This window comes from Terrapene carolina, unplaced genomic scaffold (assembly GCF_002925995.2).
Source record: "Terrapene carolina triunguis isolate 2854851 unplaced genomic scaffold, T_m_triunguis-2.0 Scaffold42, whole genome shotgun sequence".
Lineage (NCBI taxonomy): Eukaryota > Metazoa > Chordata > Testudines > Emydidae > Terrapene > Terrapene triunguis.
The window spans coordinates 30,186,793-30,207,604 of NW_020664393.1; the positions used below are offsets into that span (position 1 = coordinate 30,186,793).

Below are 20,812 nucleotides of genomic sequence, written 5' to 3' on the forward strand. Positions count from 1 at the left end.
TGGGGCTTGAAGGCCTAGTTTTGGAGTTGTGGAGGCCACTGGCCTGTTCCTGTGGATCAGTAGGGATCCTTGGAGTCGAGCACACTAATGGGATTTTCCTAAGGAGACCAGTTAAAGGCTGGGGCATAGACCAGACCCTGCGAATCCATGACAGGTCACTCATAGGAGAGCCTTGTGTGAATTTATTGACTCTAGCAAAAGGGACATGGTGCTCCAGTGGCAATAAACCTTTTTGGGGGTCATGGCAAAGACTATCTGCTTGTTGTTCATTACATTGAGATGCAGCCTGTTCTGCTTCCTCGTGGTTCCTGTATTTTACTATAAGACACTAAAAAGAAGTGTTTTGAACAGAAATGTATTTTGCAACTAAAAAGAAATATTAAAATGTACTGTTCCATGTCTACCTGCTTAACAAACTATATTCTGAAAAGACAGCGTTCTCATATGTAACTATATGAAATGGAATCACATGAGCTTCTGAGGTTATGAAATTTTCAGATAATCAGACAATCTTTGTCCATGCATCGTACTATGTCTCATACAGCTGAGACTGGCTGAGAGGCAGTAGGCGGCAAGCAAAGCACATGCTGAGCAGCTTATAATGAGGTCAGTTTCAAGAATGCTATAAAACATCAGTAGAAAGATCTTCATTAGACAAATATGGCATGTTATATCCCTTTAAAGAATACTTGTTTCTGAAATTTCTCAATCTAATCCCTTTCTCCCCCTGCCCAAAGTAAGCAATTTTTGAAACAAACATGGGATGATACTGGAAATGTCATCTCTTTCCATTGCAAAATATTAATCACACCTGGAACACTAAATCCTGTAGTGTATTGAATACAAAAGACCCTCAGAACCTATAATCTGAAAGAAAAGCAAGTTCTAAGGTTTGTTTTACAGTAACAGTTACAGTTCAAGGCTCTGTTCAACTCTCAGTAACTTTTGTTTATAAACTGTCATGAGAATGTAATCTAGGAGGCAGTCATTTAATAGCCATACTACAATGTATTCACACTAGCGTGAATGAATTACATAATGCAAATATATTTCTTATTATGGGTACTATCTCTGTACATGTGCTCCTCATATACTGCATTTGCTGTGCCCAGAGGTAAAAAAAAATTAATTATTCCTCAAGCAAGAAAATCAAATGATTATTTTCTAGAGAAACCCTATAAAGCAAAAACTTTCTGGACATGTCACTCTGGCCTACATTAATTTAAATGATCAGAAAATTGATAAGGTAGCCATAACAAGGAGTGATAAGGACTATATTTTATTACCCCAGTAAATGCAAGCAAAAAATAATTGGATGAAGAGTATGTATTACTGCTGCTAAATCAACTCATTTATACTAATACAAATCTCTTTTCTCTCATTTTTTTAAAAGATGTCATGGATGTAGTGCCTTGAATGAAAGCCATCCTGTTGATGTCCAGTAGAGACAAACATGACATCATGAAACTGGACGGGGTAGACTGTGGCGTGTGCTCACACATTGCTGTGGACTGTCAGTTTTCTGGGATTAGTGCTTGAGGGCCCTCTTAGCCTCCATGTAAGGGTTCTTGTAACCTGAATACTGACTCAGATGGCAAAAGCTTTAAGGCACTGATTTAGGGAAGCAAATGGTTAAGTGCTTTCCTGAAGAGGCGTGGTCTTTTGAATCAGGGTCCAAGTGTCCAGAACCTGAATGAGCCCCATTATCCCCTACCCTATAGCAATTTTGTTCTTTTTGGGGGGATGAGACTGTTCTTTGTTGCTTATATTTTATCTGTTCAATCTTTTATGCCTTTCTATTTGTTGACTTTGACAATGGTAATCTTCTTGGACCTACTGTGTTCTTTTGCTGCCCGTTGCAGAATTCTGTATATTTCTCTAGCTATAGTACTGGAGCTTTAAAGTCTTGGAGGGCAAGTCTACACTACGGCACTACATTGGCGCAGCTACACGGATGCAGCTTCACCGCGGTATCGTGTCTGGTGAAGATGTGCTATGCTGACGGTACCTCGGCAAGAAGCATAAGCTATGTTGGCGGGAGAGCATCTCCCGCCGACATAGTGCTAGTGTGGACAGTGCAAAACTTCCATTGCTCGGGGGGAGGGGCTTTTTCACACCTTTGAGTTAGATTGACTCAGGGCTGGTCTTCACGACGGGGATATCGACGCTGCTGCAATCGATGCAGAGGGTGTCGATTTAGCGAGTTTAGTGAAGACCCGCTAAATCGATAGCAGAGCACTCTCCAGTCAACCCCGGTACTCCAGCTCCCTGAGATGATTAAGGTAAGTCGACAGGAGAGCGTCTCCCTTCGATGCAGTGCAGTGAAGACACTGGGGTAAGTCAACCTAAGCTATGTCGACTCCAGCTACGTTATTCATGTAGCTGGAGTAGTGTAATTTAGGTCAACTTACCCCCACAGTGAAGACAAGCCCTTAAGCAGTAATGTAGACCTGCCCTAAGAGTGGGGATCAGTTACAAATGGAACCTTTGGACAAAAGAAAATGACTTCTTTTTAATTTTTGTACTCTGAAGGTATTAGTTATAACATCTCACCCACTTAGTCCCCGACTCCACTGCTCAACATACACATGAACTGTTCTCTTGCATAGGGCTTTGTACTCCTTTTAATTTTTCCCAAATTCTTTATTTTCTATCCTTCACTTATGAAGGAACTGCTTGGGGGAAGACACTAGGGGTCACTGTGGCTTCACTGGAGGGGTAGTGAGCAATATTCTCTAATGGACCAAATGACTTTATGAGCCTGATTACTCCAACGGGGTGCACATGACTCCTATTGAAATCAACCTGAGGCCCAAACATATATTTGATAACCCAGCCCTAGAAGTTTAAGATGTAAGACTTCTCCACCAGCCTCATGCTAGAAGTGTGAACCCAAGAATGGTGATGTTATACCTTGTACCATCTATGAGCATAGGCAAGAATTCCAAGAAGTAATTTTAGTTTAGATTTCTATGCAGTAATGGAATTTTAAAAGATTACATTTGAAGCTTTTTGTGAATGGTGTTGAAAAATAGTGCATTTATTTCAAATTAGTCTCTGGACAAATAGAAACTATATTTTTGCTCATTTTATAATTTCAGTCTGAGATTATAATGACTTTTTGAAATCATTAAAAAAAAACTTTAAAAAAATTGATGTAGCAAGTTTTTGGCATAGAGCAGAGGATTCTCCCCTGAGATTCATAAGCTAGAAATTACCATGTTTGGCAAGAGATAAAAAGGTCAACAGAGTCCAGTTGAAGCAAACCATTGTTTTAGCCTGCAGTCCTCTACGCTCTAGATAATGCACTGATTCAGGCACTGTCTCCAAGGGAATTCTTCTCAGTAGCAACCGTAAATTTAAGTTATTGAAATAGCCTAGTGTGTGATACCTTAGTATTCCCCACTAATTAACATTTATTTGACATGGGAACACAGCCTCCACTGTTGCAGTAATCCTCTTGGATTTAGGAAAATGTAGTTATCCAAATATCCAAGAACTGTTTTAGCTCTTTATAGGATCAAACATTCCAAAAGTTCAAGTTTCAGGCGGAAGAGGGTACCCAGGCTTAGAAAAGCCAATGTGTGCTGCACTCTGCAGTTGTCAATTGCATGAATTTTGAGGTGCTGACACACTATACTATAATATACAACACTTTATCGCCATTGTATTAATACAGCACGGCAGGCAACAAGCAATAGGGAAAATTACAAGCACTTAAAAAAAATCAAGAAAGGACCCTAGGAGAAGTAAGAAATTGTAAAGCACTAAGAAGGGGAAGTAAACTGATCATGCACCTGATGTTAGTGGCATTCTCAAATATCATGTGAATAGATAGGATGCTGGATACCTATGTTTCCGAGAGCTGTACATCCTGAAGAGCTTCTGTTTATTACTACAAAGCTTACTAGGAGTGAGGGGAAATAGAGGTTTGTATTACTAAGCATTCCACTACTAGGAAAGGAGTTAGGTTTTCCATTTAAGCCAAGACAGGTTCCAGATCACTGACAATTCTTTTTTCACAATGGTGGAGGCAAAAATAATAAACAAGGTAATTGTTTAATTTTAAATCTGCTATGAGAAACAAATACAATATTGTATATGGAGATTCTAAAATATAATACATTTGAAAGAACCAATCAAAATGAGTAGTAATAATAGGTCTTTTCTTGAACTCCAATGTAGGCAAAACTCCCATGGACTGTAATGGAGACTATTGCTAGAGTAATGGATGCAGGATCAGGCCCACTATTTAGTACTTCTATTTAAAAGAATAATAAAAACCTACACTACTTGGGTGAAATTTACTTTCCTACAGAGAGAATCATCACAAGGCCTATGCACAACTTGAGGCTCCTGTAAGGTCTGAATATAGGGCTTAAGTGAAATGTTCTGCACTGACCTTGTGCTAGTCCTCTGCTCAGGGGTGAATTTCACTCATGATGAATAAATTGTTAAATATATATATGAATGCCGTGTATAGGAATTCAGATTTAAAATGGCTTGCAGAATTCTAACACTGATTTACAGAATAATTTATTTTACAGAAAATACTAGAAAAAATATAGTCTAATTTTATAAAAGAGAAAAAACAAAACAGCACTTCTATATAATATTTAGAAATACTAAATATAAACTGTTGTGCATTTTCTTAGCAAAATTAATGTTCATGTATAGCTCAAAGGCTCAATTCTATCCTCCAAACACAGAGTGACAACTTAGCCACACACTGAAAGGTTCTAGGTCCAAACAGAGTTAATGAATGAAAAATGTTATAGTATGTCCAAAATTAATTTTTATAGGTAAGAAATTAAAATAATTTTCAGATAAACGGACAAACATTTCTTGTTTGTTTTATTAAAACAGAATTAAGAAGAAAGAGCATGTTCACAAAGCAACCCAATGCAGTGCGAATACAAATACATTTTAATATAAAGAAAGACACCATTTATTTAGTTCACATAGCATCACATGCAAGTCACTCAGCATCACAGTAAAAAGAAGTTAAAGACTAGAGGATAGTTAAGTCTAGAAAGTGCATTGCAGAACACTGCATTTACATATTTAATGCAAAAGACGACATTCATTACATATATTTTAACTGATGTAAACATACAGCCATACAACACTGTAAGAACTATTAATAGCCACTGACAACAATACAATACTTAACTTCACTTAAAAAGGCACTAAATGGTCAGGGTTTACACTAAAGTCAAAGATATCAGTTAAAAATTAAAAATGATTGATAATCTTTAAAAATTTTCAATTGTATTTCTTTTTCTTTGGGAAAATTCAGTTTTAACATGCTATTGTGTATAAGCTGTTGCAAAGTCTTTTAATGCCACGCAAAAAAGTGCATTTTGAAACCTACTCAATATACAGCAATAACAGAAAATATTGGTTGAGATTTTCAAAGGGGATATGGCCACACATCTTCCATTAGTATTAATTCAATGAAAAGTCATTGAAGATATATGGTTAAATCCCCTAGACTACTTTAAAAATATGAACCATTATCTTAATCATAGGATATACTATCATCTTGATGTTCAGGGATTTATATGTGTAACTTCTATTAATGGTAAAGGGAACTGTGTGTATAAATGCTCACCTATCAAGGTGGGAATAATTCCTTTCTCTTTTGTCTAAATCATTCTTTTTGAGAACATAATGTAAGGGGATAAGTAATGACCAACCACACCTACTAATGTCTTTTTATAAAATCTGAAATCAGTTTTTGAACACTGTTGTTAAAAATAAAAAGGAAGTATGAATAGTGTTCGTAGAGTTTTGATGACATGTTATACTGTTCAGTGTAAAAAGAGTAAATTGTAAGCGGGCTCAATGCGGGAAGACATTTATATATGAAAAGACACAAGCTTGACAACAATATCAAGCTGGTTATGTGTGAAAGACAGACTAAATAAAGTGGATGTAATGGATATCTTAGAATGGATCTAGTGACCTCAAGAGGTATGTGTGTAACGTTAATAGGAGTTACATGCACATCAAGAGAAGAATCAGAATTCTGTAGCTTCAAAAGCGAGAAAGAAAAGTGGCAAGTTGCAGGGCCACTAGGGAGATGGCAAGCCCATGTAAACAAGTTCACTTAACTTTCATGTTTTAGACTGTTGGGATGTCCAAACTCCTCAAATGTGGCTCCACAGCCCATAAGTATTACAGGACTGTAATATGTCCCATGTGCAGCTGCACTTGTGGGCTGGTTTGGCTCTGGACTATATTTTATTTCTTTTCAAAAAATGTTTTTGGGTGTCATGAGGGGTGGGATAAGCTCCACCATTCCTTCCTCGGTCACTTTTGTACTGGAGAATTGAATCCTGAACACCCTATGATGATGGATTCTCTGAAATTAGAAGGCCAGATTCAAAGATGCAGCTACAACTCCATCAAAATCAATGGGAGTTGTGCTCATCTATCTTATGGCAGAATCTGGCCCACAGACTCTGAACTGGAGAAAATGCTTCAGTCATTATTCTGCAGTTACTAGAACTGAGATCTTTCCTCAGAATAGGGGTGTGCTCTGTGGCTATGAAGATTAGTAGTGCCCTAGATTTTCCCATGGGAAAACGGAGACAAGAAGGCAAATTTCTGCTAAATTAGGCTGCTAATGTAGGACAAAAATGAGATTTCAGACAATAGTAATAGAAGTTTACAGAAATGATTTTCCAACTATTACAACTTCGTGTTAGCCAACATATTTTGAACCAACTGTACAAAAGACATTCAAAACCCCGTTATAAAATTTGGAGATTTAAAAATATATAACAAATAGGGAAACCACAAACCTGTTAGAAGTTTCCCCTTGTTCTTTCCTTCAGGTGTCAGGGTATGGGAAGAAAAAACAAATTTGTTATGCAAATAGTAATTGTTAATACTCAGTTACAGATGGTGTTAGATAAATGCTAAATTGTAAATGGATGTGTTAATTAAATTAATGTGAAATACACAGGTTATAGTGCAAGCACAAAACATTCAAGCAACATTCAGAACTACAATATTTCTGAAAAATAAACTTCTCAGTCACCTTAATACATGCATAACGTGCTTAATACATACCACTGCAGACTGAATTGGCAAAGCACTTACTTAGGCAAAATGCATTGGTGACACATATATAACAGAAAGCTGTAGACTTTTTATTTGATAAAGTTATCTGCAGTAATGAAACATGTTTGACTGATCACAGCAATGGATTTATTTAAAATCATGATTATTATGCTTATTTTTCTTGGGCTATAATTGCATTCAAGACTATTTCAGATAGGATATAGCTTATTTATATAGCTTCATATTAATTCATCTAATCAAAAGTCGCCCTATACCTGAATATCTATTTGTCGCAAACAATATTTCACATTTATTAAAATCAATATTTGTGAACTCGGTGATAACTTTTAATCTGAAAGCTACTTTTAGTTTGAAGTATTCAGGATGAATACTTGTGGTAATGGATCACTTATGGCTCAGTTCTTGTCAACTCTTTGAAATTCACAGATCAGCTTTCTGTAGTCAGCCAACCCTTTTTGGCTAAATTTATCTGGCACATAATCTTCTCTTTACTGTTGTGTGGGTGTTCATCACACTAGTTTGAGATGAACAGCTGGTCTCTTGCACTGGCCATAATAACAACAATAGTAATACTTAGGACTTCTATTGCACCTTTCATGCAAGGCTATCATTGTGTTCCTTTCAAAGCTGTACTTAGTACCCTCCATTCCAAAGTATATGCCCCAAATTTGGGGCAGTGGCTTATTGCCTTGTGTTAAATTTTTCAGAACTACTGAACAATCTTGGACCATTCCTCTTAAAAGGTGAATTTCTGCCAAAGCACTGAGAATTTTCATCCAAGTTGTGACATCAATGTACTCTCTATTGGCCAAATTCTTACATTAGAGGTACAGTATATGATTTTATTCTATTGATTACATGTGTGTATATCCAAGGACATAATATCCCCTAACTAAACTCTTAGTGTATCTGAAGTTATGACTAAAAGCTACATTCCCAAGAGGTGGAATGTCATAAAGTTATTTGCCACTTTGGAAGCACAGATGTTTCTAAAGCCTCATAGTACAATGTAGAATAATACTGCCCATGAGAATAAAGAGCAGTCACTGCATTAATTATATTGCCTGTGCTCCCCTACAGAGGATTTGCCACTGGAGAAGTAAACATGCTGATTTCAAAGATTAATATGGATAACAAACTGAAATTTAAATTTCTACTCAGAGAAATGTAGTTTATGTACAAAGCAATGTAATTAGAGAAACAGGCAATGCTTGTAGTGGATAAATGATTACATGAGCTTTCAAATATATCTGATTCTGGTCTCAAAAATTCTATGGGCCCGATCCGCAGCTGGTGTGGCACAGCTCCATTGACTTAAATGGAGCTAACCTGATTTACACCAGTTGAGGAGCTGGTACATAATCCCAAATTCCAAGATCCAGGGTAGCTGTTTGTTCTTCATTCAATCAGTAAGCACCATTCGCTGAGTTATGAAGAAAGCATGTTCTGTGGAAACCAATAGGTCTGAGCCCTATAAATACTAACACGTCTTTACTATAGTAAGTAGGATGAACTAGTGTGACTTGGAAATGGAGGCTGTGATTATTAATGTGTGTATTGATTACAGTTAAACATAGCTGGCACGGTGCATGGATACTAGTAAAATATTAACCTTGATCAATGAGAGTTTGTGAGAAAATGCTTCGAATACTTTAGCACAGTAATATTTCATAGCTAAATGGAAATGGATTCTATTTATCCCCACTATGTTTGGAGTCTCTATAATACTAGCCAGGTTTGTTAGTTGAGACCTTAATGAAAGGAATTAGAGAGAGAGAGAGACAAACAAAACAGAAATACTAATTTTCTATAAGCTTGAACAGACATCAAGAACAGCACCAGCTGCCATATTTGTACCTACTTTGTAGGGCTGCAGGTATGCAAGGCCTTCAAATGAGGCTTCCAGGTAGCAATGGAAACCGATTTCTCATCAGCCGCATAACTACGCCATACACACTACGTGCAGGATATATGATAAAAAGAAAAACAAGGCAAGAGGGAGCAGGGGATGAAACAAAAATTGAAAAGCAGATTAGTAAACCAATACAAGTCATGGCTTTTTTTTATCATTCATAGCACTGATACATGCCTGAGGGGTGGAAGAATACTTTCATAATATCGCCAGGTGGCTGTCAGGTTTGTTCGGCTGGAATCAGTGGAATAAAACCGCCAAGCAGCCTGGTATGAGGAAACAATAGAAAAGCACAAAGGAACCAACAATATGTGAAATGAAAATGCCACCATATTGTTTATGGAAAGTCTGGACTTTGTTCAAACCAAGAACATTACCTGTTAGGCTGTCTAAATAAACATTAATACCAACAAAATCTAGCGAAAATTGCTAATCAGGACATGGTAAAATATGGCTAATAATCTCTGGGTAAATATCACAATACAACTAGTAAATAGAAGGTGCATAGTAAGCAGTGCAGTGATTTATTTGTAAAAATCCCACACGAGAAACTTACACAAAGTTGCAGACTGAAGTGAGAAGGGTGTAAGAATTAGAGCTGAGCAAATAAATATTTTTTTGGTTTGGGGCCAAACTGAAAAATGAGAAAAAATCGTTTCAGGTTCAAAAATTCATGTAGTTGTTTTAGTTTTTCTCACCAAAACAAAAAAACAAAAAACAAACAAAATAATCATTCAACCTGATTTTTGGGGGGGGGGGGGGGTTGAGGGGAATGTTTTGTTTTGGGTGTTTTTTTACCCTTTAAAATGTTTTTTAAACAAACCTAGCGAAATTCAGAAATGAAACCTTGTTTCAAAATTAAGTCAAAATGTTTTATTTTGAAAATATCAAAATGAACCATTGAGACTTTTTCCAATATTTTTCATTCCGCTTAAACTATTTGCCCAATACAATCCAAATGTGCAAATAGTTTTGTTTTACTTTCACTGAAAAATATTCACCCAGCTCTAGTCATAATATAGTTTGCAAATGATAATGAAAACCAACCATAAAAAAATTAGAGGAAAGTTAGAATATTCTCCTTGGTTCAGGCATTTTTGACTATTTAAAGCTATGAAACAAATAATTTGGAGGGTGGAAAGCAAACACACAGTATCAAAAGTATTTTCAACTCTTAGATTTATAATTGGACAAAAATGGGGAGCCAGATCTTCAGCTGGTGTAAGGTGATGTAGTTAAATTGTAGCTACATTGTCTTAACCAACTTACACAAGCTGAGGATCTAGCCAGTTAGGTTAAAAGGTTTCCTGGATATTGTTCCAACATTTCCAATATGTACTGTCAGGCAATACTAATATGGGCCCAGTCTCCACTGATATCAGTGGAGAGACACCAATTTACACCAGCTTAGAATCTATGTCTATATAGTCCTTTCAATGCCCTTTGCCTAGACATATTTAGTACCAACTGGAGTGAAAGAATAGAAATATTAAGCCTGATTTTCCATGGTTCTGCATCCCATCTAGAGATTTAAGTCTGTGTGAAGAGAATGCAAAATAGGTGTAACATGCTACCATTCTCATTTGGTAGCATTTTGCACCTGCTTTGCATATGTGTAAATTACTACATCGGGGCATGACAGTGGAGGATCTGAATCCTGCATTGCTGTATGCTAATTCCAATGCCATCACACTTGAAAAATCAGGGCTCTTGAAAGTAACAACAGGTTTTGCAGCTATTCAGTTGCAAATGTGCATTTTTTATTGCTACTGAATGTGTGAAAAAATAAATATATTTTGAATACCTTATTATTAAGGCTGCGATTGTCACACAGAGGTCGCGGAAGTCACGGCTCATAAGAAGTGGGAGGACCCTGGACCCCTGAAACCTCCCCCATTCTGGCACCCCTGACTTATATTCTGCAATCAAGTCACCTCTCAGTCTTCTTTTTGATAAACTAAACAGACTGAGTCTCTTACTGTAAAGCATTATCTCTAGTGCTTGAATAATTTTTGTGACTCTTTTCCTCACTCTCTGCAATTTATCAGTATCCTTGTTAAAATGTGGACACTAGAACTGGATGCATTATTCCAGTACCATTCTCACCATTACTGTATACAGAGGTAAAATCCAAGGATCACATTATCCCTTTTTGCCATAGCATCGCACTGGGTTATTTGTTCACTAAGTCCTTTTCAGAGTCACTGCTTTCCAGGATACAGTCCCCACTCATAGAATCATAGAATCTCAGGGTTGGAAGGGACCTCAGGAGGTCATCTAGTCCAACCCCCTGCTCAAAGCAGGACCAATTCCCAACTAAATCATCCCAGCCAGGGCTTTGTCAAGCTGGGTCTTAAAAACCTCCAAGGAAGGAGACTCCACCACCTCCCTAGGTAACGCATTCCAGTGCTTCACCACCCTCCTAGTGAAATAGTGTTTCCTAATATCCAACCTAGACCTCCCCCACTGCAACTTGAGACCATTGCTCCTTGTTCTGTCATCTGCCACCACTGAGAACAGCTGAGCTCCATCCTCTTTGGAATCCCCCCTCAGGTAGTTGAAAGCAGCTATCAAATCCCCCCTCATTCTTCTCTTCTGGAGACTAAACAATCCCAGTTCCCTCAGCCTCTCCTCATAAGTCATGTGCTCTAGACCCCTAATCATTTTTGTTGCCCTCCGCTGGACTCTTTCCAATTTTTCCACATCCTTCTTGTAGTGTGGGGCCCAAAACTGGACACAGTACTCCAGATGAGGCCTCACCAATGTCGAATAAAGAGGAACGATCACGTTCCTCGATCTGCTGACAATGCCCCTACTTATACAGCCCAAGATGCCGTTAGCCTTCTACACTATAGACGTTCGCTTCCTTGCTCGCGGTACAAATTCGCTGGAGACCACTCTTTCACACACCAGTGCCCTTTTATTTCCCTGTATTTTCCCACCACCACGTATATACAGCTTTTTACAGTTAACTATCAGTCAGGTAGCCCCTTAGGGAACAGCTTGCTCTTACAGCTAGCTGGGAGCAACTGGCCTTCACTCCTCACTTTCCTGTTTCTCCCCTTCAGCTTCCTTCCTGCTAGCTTTATAGGCCTTCCCCCATCAAGCTCACAGGTGTCTCTCTTTTAGGGCTTTAATCAGCCACAGCCTGTCAGCTCCAATCACTTCCCCTTTCTGGGAGCTGAGCTAGCAGGCTCTGAGCTAACAGGGGCTGAGTCAGTGCCTTTTGGCCAACACCCTGTTACATACACATATGGGCCTGCATTTATTCTCCATAGATGAATATTTGCATTTGGCTGCATTAAAACACGTTTTGTTTGAATGGGCCCATTTTACCAAAAAAGTCCAGACTACGCTACATGACTTCCCCTTCCTCATCGATATTTACCACTCTGCCAATCTTTGTGTCATCACCAATCTTATCTGATGTAATTTTATATTTACCTCTAGATCATTGATGAAAATGTGAATAGTGTCAGGCCTAGTGCTGATCCCTGTGGAACCGCTCTAGAAACATCTGCATTCAGCGTTATTCTCCACTGACAACTACTTTTTGAGATCCGCCAGTTCCTAATCCATTTAATGGGTGCCTTATTGATACCGTATAGTGCTAATCTTTTAATTAGAATATCGTTGTGTTGGGAGCAGCAGGTCCAGAACCTGAGCCTGCAGGCTCCCTGGGCAGCAACTGTCCCTATGCCACCAGCTAACAGCTCTGGCAGCAGAAATACTTGGCAGGTCATGAGTCACAGGCACCCACACACATAGGCACTGACTTCGTGTGTGCTCTGGGGCTCAACCACCCACAGGAAAAAAAATAGGGGGTGCTCAGCACCCATGGACTGTGCCCCGCCCGTGTTGTGCCTCTTCCAGCTCCCGCTCTGCCTCTTGCCCCAAGGCCTGTACCGCTCACTCTTCACCATCCCCTCCCCCATCACTCACCCTTCAGGCAGCAGGGGACAGAAAGGAGAGAGCGGAGGGCAGGGGGGCCTTGGGGGAGGGGGCAGAGAGAAGTGAGTGACATGGGGGTGAGGGAGTTGTGGGGGGAGCCTCGGGGGAAGGGGCAGAGAGGAACAAGTGGTGGGTAGGAGGGCTTTGGGGGTGGAGAGAAGTGAGCAGCAGGCAGGCGGCATCTCGGGGCAGAGAGGAGTGAGTGGTGCTCGGGGGTACTGGGGGGGTGGAGAGGAGTGGGCGGGAGGCACTCAGGGAGTGGGCAGAGCAGGCAAGGAAAGAGGCAGAGTGGGGCAGGGCCTCGGGGGAAGAGGCCAAGTGTGGCCTTGGGGAGAAACTGGGGTGGAGCCCACGCACACCATAGGACATGCTGCCCCTGGAGGTCTTTATTGACATAATATCCCCTAACCAAACTCTTAGTGTATCTGAAGTTATGACTATGAGGCCCAGGTTCCCCTACCAGCCACTGGGGAAGTGGCACAGACCAGCCAGTAGAGAGTGGACTGCCTGGGACAGTTTGCCCCGAAAGACTGTGATACACTGTAAGGGAGAAACATGCATAGTGACCTGACCGGAGGGCCAAGTCACAAAGGAGCACCTGGCGTTGCAGAGACAGGTGGACATGCTGCCAGAAGAGGGCGCACCACCTGAAAGGAGTTAATCCTCATAGTGGTCAGGAGGAGGCGGGGAGTGGACCCCATGGCAGATGCCTACAAGCAACATGTGAATCACTGGAGACAGCATGACCTGGAATTCAAGGTAAGCCAGAAGGTTTGGCTCACAACCAAACATCTCCACACCAGACCACCCCATAAACTAGATCACTGATATGTTGGACCATTTCAGATCTGCCAACTAATTAACTCTGCCACCGTTAAGCTCTGCCTGCCTAGGTCACTCAAAATACACTCTGTTTTCCAATCTCTCTTTTGAAGCCATTCCCAGAATGGCCCATTTCTGGGCTGAAGGCAACCACCTCTGCCACCCATCCATGTCCAGTGCCATGAAGAACACCTAGTCCAGACCATACTGGATTCCAGGATCAAGCAGGGTACCTTGTGGACCGGGAGGAGTATGGCCCCAAGGAGCAGTCCTGGGAACCAGCCCACCATGTACAAGCTCCCAACCTTATAGAGGCTTTCCACAAAGGCAACCCCAAAAAGCCTTGGCAGGTGATGCCACAGATTTTCTCTTGGGCAGGGAGGTGATTTTAAGAGCAGCAGGACTACAACCTAGGCTTGCAAACTCCCTGGACAGCAACCATCTCCTTGCCACCACGTAACAGCTCTGGTAGTGAAAACACTCAGCAGGTCATGAGCCTCACGGACACACACACATCACAGGACATCCCCCCACAGAGGGTATGATTGGAAGGACATTCCCGATTCCTGATTGGTCCAGACATACTAATTAACATCTCCTGGGGAGGATTCAGTAAGTTTGTCTGTGCAATTATGTGGAACCCCAGCCAGCTGCTGCTACAAACCCTGCTTCCTCATCCTGCTTCTGCTCCCTGATTCCTGACCTTGGCTTTTCTTTCTGGCTCTGATATCAGGTTTCTGGGTAGGCGTGTCTTCTGCTTCTGATCTCTGGTTCCTGATCTTGACTTTACCTCCTACCTCTGATATCCGGTTTCTGACTTGGCTTTATTTCCTCCTTCTGACTCCTGGTTCCTGACTTAGCCTCCACTCCTGATGCTGACCCCTAGCTCCTAACCTTAGATTGATCCCTCCCGACTCCAATTCCTGATGTCTGACTCTGGCTCTAGCCACTAGGCTGTCTGTCCATGACCTGGCCCTGACACATCGGTAGTAAGTCAGGGTACGTCTACACTTACCGGAGGGTCCGACGGCAGGCAATCGATGTTCTGGGATCGATTTATCACGTCTGGTTTAGACGCGATAAATCGATCCCAGATCGATCCCGGAAGTGCTCGCCGTCGACGCCGGTACTCCAGCTCGGCGAGAGGAGTACGCGGCATCGACAGGGGGCCTTCCTGCCGCGTCTGGACCCGCGGTAAGTTCGGACTAAGGTACTTCGAATTCAGCTACGTTATTAACGTAGCTGAATTTGCGTACCTTAGTCCGAAGTGGGGGGGTAGTGTGGACCAGGCCTCAGATGCCTTATGAAAGTCTAAGTATATTACATCTATGCAGTTACCTTGATCAACCAAACTTGTAATCTCATCAAAGAATGCAATCAGAATGGATATATCTTGGAGAGTTTCACTCATCCTACAGTAGGTGCAAAAGGAAAAGTACTTGTTTATGCTGTCAATTAATAATTTATTAACTGCCTGAACATTCCAAAGATACCTTTGTCATCTTCTTGAGCTTAGCGAAACAATGTTATATGAACTGCTCAGGTTCTTTGTTTTCACTTGCCACACCAGTATGAAAGAGACAATATATGGTACACATTTAAAAGAGCTGGTTTCCAAAACAAGTAAATGAAGATGATATCTGCATTTCAGTCCAGTATATCAAATACAATAAAGTTCAGTAGGAAACTGATTTCATTCTTTCTTTTTTTGTATGTTTAGAGCTAGAGACCTGTGGTATGAGAGTCATCAGCAAGCATTTCAATCCACTATGATAGAAAGTTAAAATAATTGTACAAAATTACAGTTTAAATGATCAAATATACTAAAATTTTTCATTTACTTTTATCTCTTTTAAAACATTGATCTGCACCATCACCTCAATACAACAGGTGAAAAGATGCTCAACATTTCAAGACACTGAATTAATCAATTCCATATTTTCAGTTCCTAGGTTGGGTGATATCGAAAGCAATTATCTGGACAGAAAACTCTACATTCTAAAGGAATGTATTACTCATCTGAGCACTGTGAACTCTCTAGTAGTGAAAAGTAATTGAATCCGGGCCAGAGTGCTATGCTATCTCTTAATCCTATCCTTTAGTGATCAAATCTGTTTTTCCAAGTAATTTATATAATCAAATGTCAAGCAGGACTGCACATAATTTGCATCCTTGCATGGCGATTTTGGCATGGATATTAATCTGAAATTCAACAATGCATGAACCATGCACTGAAAAGCTGAATATAACATTATACAAACGCATGGTGTTTATTGAACACAGTTCATTTTAACAAAATGTTCAACTTGTGGCAATTAAACAATATTTCTGCAGAACTTTGCATAATACAGGAGGTAAAATTTACCTAACAAGCACTTAGAAATCTATTTTTATCCTCTCACTGCTTTGATATTTACCTGAATTAAACTGGCAGCTGGATTTCTTCTTTTCTCAAAATGTTTCTGACGGTGCTGTTCTTGCACTTTTAATGCAAAGCCTGAGCCAAGAATGCCCTAGAGTAAAATACAACACAAAAGTTTTTACCGTTAGGAAGCTAATTGTAAAAAACAGTGTAAATATATCAGCTCTGAAGTTATTGTGATGATAAAAAATAAAGCAACACCATTCACAACAGGCATTGTTTTGTCTGATTATTTTAAACAACCACATTTACTACAGTACAAAGTTTAACAATAAGACAATGTCCATTCACTGTTAAGGAAGACATGAGAATCCCCACATAAGAAATAACATTTGCAGTGTTATGAATGGCTGCTCATCTAAACCATGCGTTGCTATAGGCTACTGTGTGCTACTGATATTCCAAATAAGGTACCTGTATAGGCAGCCAAACAATCATTTATATACTTCACTTATAGTCACAACCCTGTGTTGTAACTTTTGAATTTAGAAAATTCAAAAATAGCTTGCATACGGCAAGTTTTTCAGTTTAATTAATTAATCTGTAGTATTCATTTTATGGAGTTTGCAGTGTTGCCAACTCTCATGATTTTGTCATGAGTCTCATGATAATTATTGTTTTCCTTAAAGCCCCAGCTCCTGGAGTCAAGTGGCTATGTGATGATTTCAGCCTTCATTTTTAATGAAAAAGTAAGTTTCTAGTCCTTGTGGCTGTGGAAAAAGCTTCAAAATGTGAGCTCAGTGAACCCTAAAGGCTCAAAAAGCAGAAGGTAAATAAAAAGAACACAAAATCTATTGTTTTTACATAATCTCATGACTATAAGGGGAGGGATAGCTCAGTGGTTTGAGCATTGGCCTGCTAGACCCAGGGTTGTGAGTTCAATCCTTGAGGGGGCCATTTAGGGATCTGGGGCAAAATCAGTACTTGGTCCTGCTAGTGAAGGCAGGGGGCTGGACTCGATGACCTTTCAAGGTCCCTTCCAGCTCTATGAGATAGGTATATCTCCATATTTATAAAGCCACTCTCATGATTTTTGGTGAGCCTGACTCATGATTTTTGAACATTTGGGGTTGGGAATACCGGGTTTGAAACAAAGTTTATAATTAAATCTGAATAATTTTGCATTATAAGGAGGCAAGATTCCACTTGACTCTTATGCAAGAAAAATAAAAGAAAATCCATGAAAGTTAAACACATCTTAATATATTTTCCATAGTCTGACTAAACACAAATGTTGCTGATGAAGAAAATGAATGGCTACATGGATATGACATGAGGAATAAATTTTCTGATATCTCAAATATTTTAAGGTTGTATTCATTTTTCATATACTCATCTGCAGATATAAATATCTTACTCCCTAGTCATCTCTAAGAGTATGTTTTCTGCTAGGGATCACTATATAACACATTGATTCAAATACAGTGGGTACCATTGATGTCAACATTTGCCAATAGGTATTTCACTGTAATATCTGAGATAATGCAGTAGTGCTCTGTATTTAAACAAATTTAAACACATTAAAACTGTTGAATCTCAGATGCTGCAATGTTTTTGGTAAACGCTGACTTTTTAATGTTGGTCAGTCTATATGGTTAAATATAAAAGTATTCTAATGCCAATTAAAATAATTTTTAAAATGATCTATATGCAAGTGAATAAATTTTTTAATATTGATGTTTCATATGTACCGTGGCAGGTGAAATACAAGAGGAAGTAAATGTGCCCTTTGGATTCAAGCTTATTAAATGCACCATTTGTATACACACGTTAAATGTTATGATATTTCTACCAGCTCCAGTACTCATTAGATTACTCTCATTTCCATTAAAGTCCCTTTAATGTCTGTAAATCTCATAAGTTCTCATGTCTTTCTTATCAAGTAGTCATTTATAGAATAAAATGTACTTTTGCATTTAACGGAATTAACTTCTATTACAATCAGGGGGCAGACACCCTCAGGGGAGAACAGGGGGGGCTGAACCCCCAAGAGTAAGTAATTGAATCAACCGGTTGTGCAATGTTATTGTGTATAAAAGTATGTCTAGTAAGGCCTTCTATGAGAACTTGTAATATTCTGAACTTGATCGTCATTATGAGATATGTATACAGACTGTGGTTATGAATTTATGTATTTCTGCAGCTATAAAACTGTGCTGATAATTTGTGCTACAACGTTCAGCTCCATCTGAAATTCTCTGTAATCTGAAGTCTTTAAATCATGATTTGAGGACTTCAGTAACTCAGCCGGAGATTAGGGGTCTATTACAGAAGTGGGTGGGTGAGGTTCTGTGGCCTGCAATGTGCAGGCGGTCAGACTAGATCAGGGGTTCTCAAACTTCATTGCACCGTGACCCCCTTCTGACAACAAAAATTATTATCTGATCCCAGGAGGGGGGGACCAAAGCCTGAGCCTGCCTAAGCCCTGCCACCCTGGGCGGAGGGCCAAAGCCCAAGCCCCGCCACCTGGGGCAGTAGCGGCGGGGCAAAGCCAAAGTTCAAGACTTCAGCCCCAGGTGGAGGGGCCTGTAACCTGAGTCCTGCTGCCCAGGGCTCTTCCCCTTAGACTTCAGCTTCAACCCCAGATGGTGGGGCTCAGGCTTTGGCCCTGGGCCCCAGCAAGTCTAACGCCAGCCCTGGCGACCCCATTAAAACAGGATCACAACGCACTTTGTGGTCCCAACCCACAGTTTGACAACCGCTGGACTAGAAGTTCATGATGGTCCCTTCTGACCTTAAAGTCTATGAGTCTATCACAAGGTAGTAGTCAGCCAGGCAAGGGGAGGCTGCCTCCCCACTGGATGAGACTAGCTCCATGCACCGAGAATGGTACAACCCAGGACAAGACAAATTATGGGCCATTAGGGTTAATGGGAAAATATTAAGACATCCCAGCTCAAATTTTCCCACCCTAAATAACCGAGAGTCACCCTGCAAGGAGAAAAGGGAAAAAAATAAGGGGTGAGGAGCCCTTAAAAAGGAGGTTTGAAACTCAAGTTTTTATGAAAAATGAGGGGCAGCCTCTAAGCTGGAAGCTGTATGTTAAATGTTGGATCTCCTCTATGACAGATTCAAATATGAGTGAGCAAAGTATAAGCGTATGGTTTATTATTTTCTTCTGCTTATTTCGGGTTAAGGGAAATAGAACAAGACAAGAGGAAAATGAGCCAATTAGAATCCTTGGACGCAATGGATAAAAAGCAGCTTGGAGCCCTTGTGTGCAATATGGTTTACAGCTTCTGCCTGATTTAATGCATTCTACTACAGTCAATTGATAGATCTGACATGGTCATTGTAGACCACCCACTCGCAATGTCCTAATTTTTCCAACTGCAATAAATCCAGAAGAACATATCTGCTCAATCATTTCAAAGCCCTGAGAGAAACGTATTGCTAGGGTATGAGGCACAATTCACAGGCAGAGAAAGGAATTTCTGTTTTTCAAAATGCAACAGGAGTAAATCCTAGAAAAAAGATATTTTCCATCTTTGTTCAAGCCCAAACCCCCACACAAATACAATGATAAGTCTTTGCAATGACACTTTCATTTGGGCCATATCATCCCAACATTTTTGACATTGAATAAATTAAACCAATGAAGAATTCTGCTTCAAAACTGACCATACGGGCCTATACTTTTTTTGAACTGAATAATGTACTACTTAAACTCTGTGGTTAGGTAAAAGATGGCCATATCTGACGTACTAGCTCATAAGTGAGTAACTGTACAGTTTTAGAAACATTGGAGTCATAATAACCCAGTGTTCCAGGCTAACACCACAGAAAAAGGGGCTTTATGTAGATGATCCAACTGCATGATCAGATTTCCTTACTCTATGAAAAGGCACTCTAGAAAAGTTTTAACATTAGTGAAGGAGCTTTACATATTCAAACAATGACTCTTTATGTTGAAAGCTTCATGCAGCTTCTCACATCATGTCAGCTTAGGAGTTATTGAAGATCCTATTACCTTTTTTTTATTTTTGTAAAGATACTCACAGCAGGTAGTGCAAAGAAAGAAATTCCAAGTAAAGCAAACCCAGCAGAAAGCAGCCTTCCAAGCCAAGTAAGAGGAGTTTTGTCTCCATAGCCAATTGTTGTCAATGTGATCTAAAAAAGCAATGAATAAATATCATGTGCAATAGAAGTACCTGAGAGAAAAGCTACAGGTCAGATACACAGTATGCAGGAACTTTCCCAGTAAATAATCATTCACCAAGACACATGAAAATCTATATGTTTCTCTTATAACACAATCTTCTATTTTAGAACACATCTGTAAAGGAAAAACATTATTTAAATAAATGGATATGAATAACTTTGTAACAATGAACAGAGGCAATGTGTGTGGGGGGCATGCGGGGTCATGTGACCCCCCCAGATTTTTGCCTTGCATTAAGCCAGAGGTTTTCAAACTGGAGGTCATGCCCCCCACCCCCTCAGTTTGAAAACCATCGCCTCCTGCCAAGAGCCAGTGGATTGGAAGCTGGTGGGAGCCACCCAGCCCGCTTGGGCCTCTCCCCCAAAGGAGCCCGGCGCCAGCTGGTGATGCACTCTGGAGCTGGCCCCTGCCTGTAGAGCCTGGCTGCCATGACATGCTCCCTGAGGCGCTC

At 40.1% G+C, this 20,812-nt stretch overlaps 1 protein-coding gene across 1 annotated transcript in view; it reads right to left on the reverse strand.

Moving 5' to 3' along the window:
- The window catches only part of KCNQ5 (potassium voltage-gated channel subfamily Q member 5), a 525,002-nt gene that overhangs the window by 32,903 nt on the left and 471,287 nt on the right, over window positions 1-20,812 (reverse strand). Inside the window, 5 exon segments of the mRNA XM_026654633.2 lie at window positions 3,851-3,907; window positions 6,810-6,836; window positions 8,954-9,048; window positions 16,195-16,290; window positions 20,199-20,309. Of these exon segments, the coding sequence (XP_026510418.1) occupies window positions 3,851-3,907; window positions 6,810-6,836; window positions 8,954-9,048; window positions 16,195-16,290; window positions 20,199-20,309 (386 nt within the window).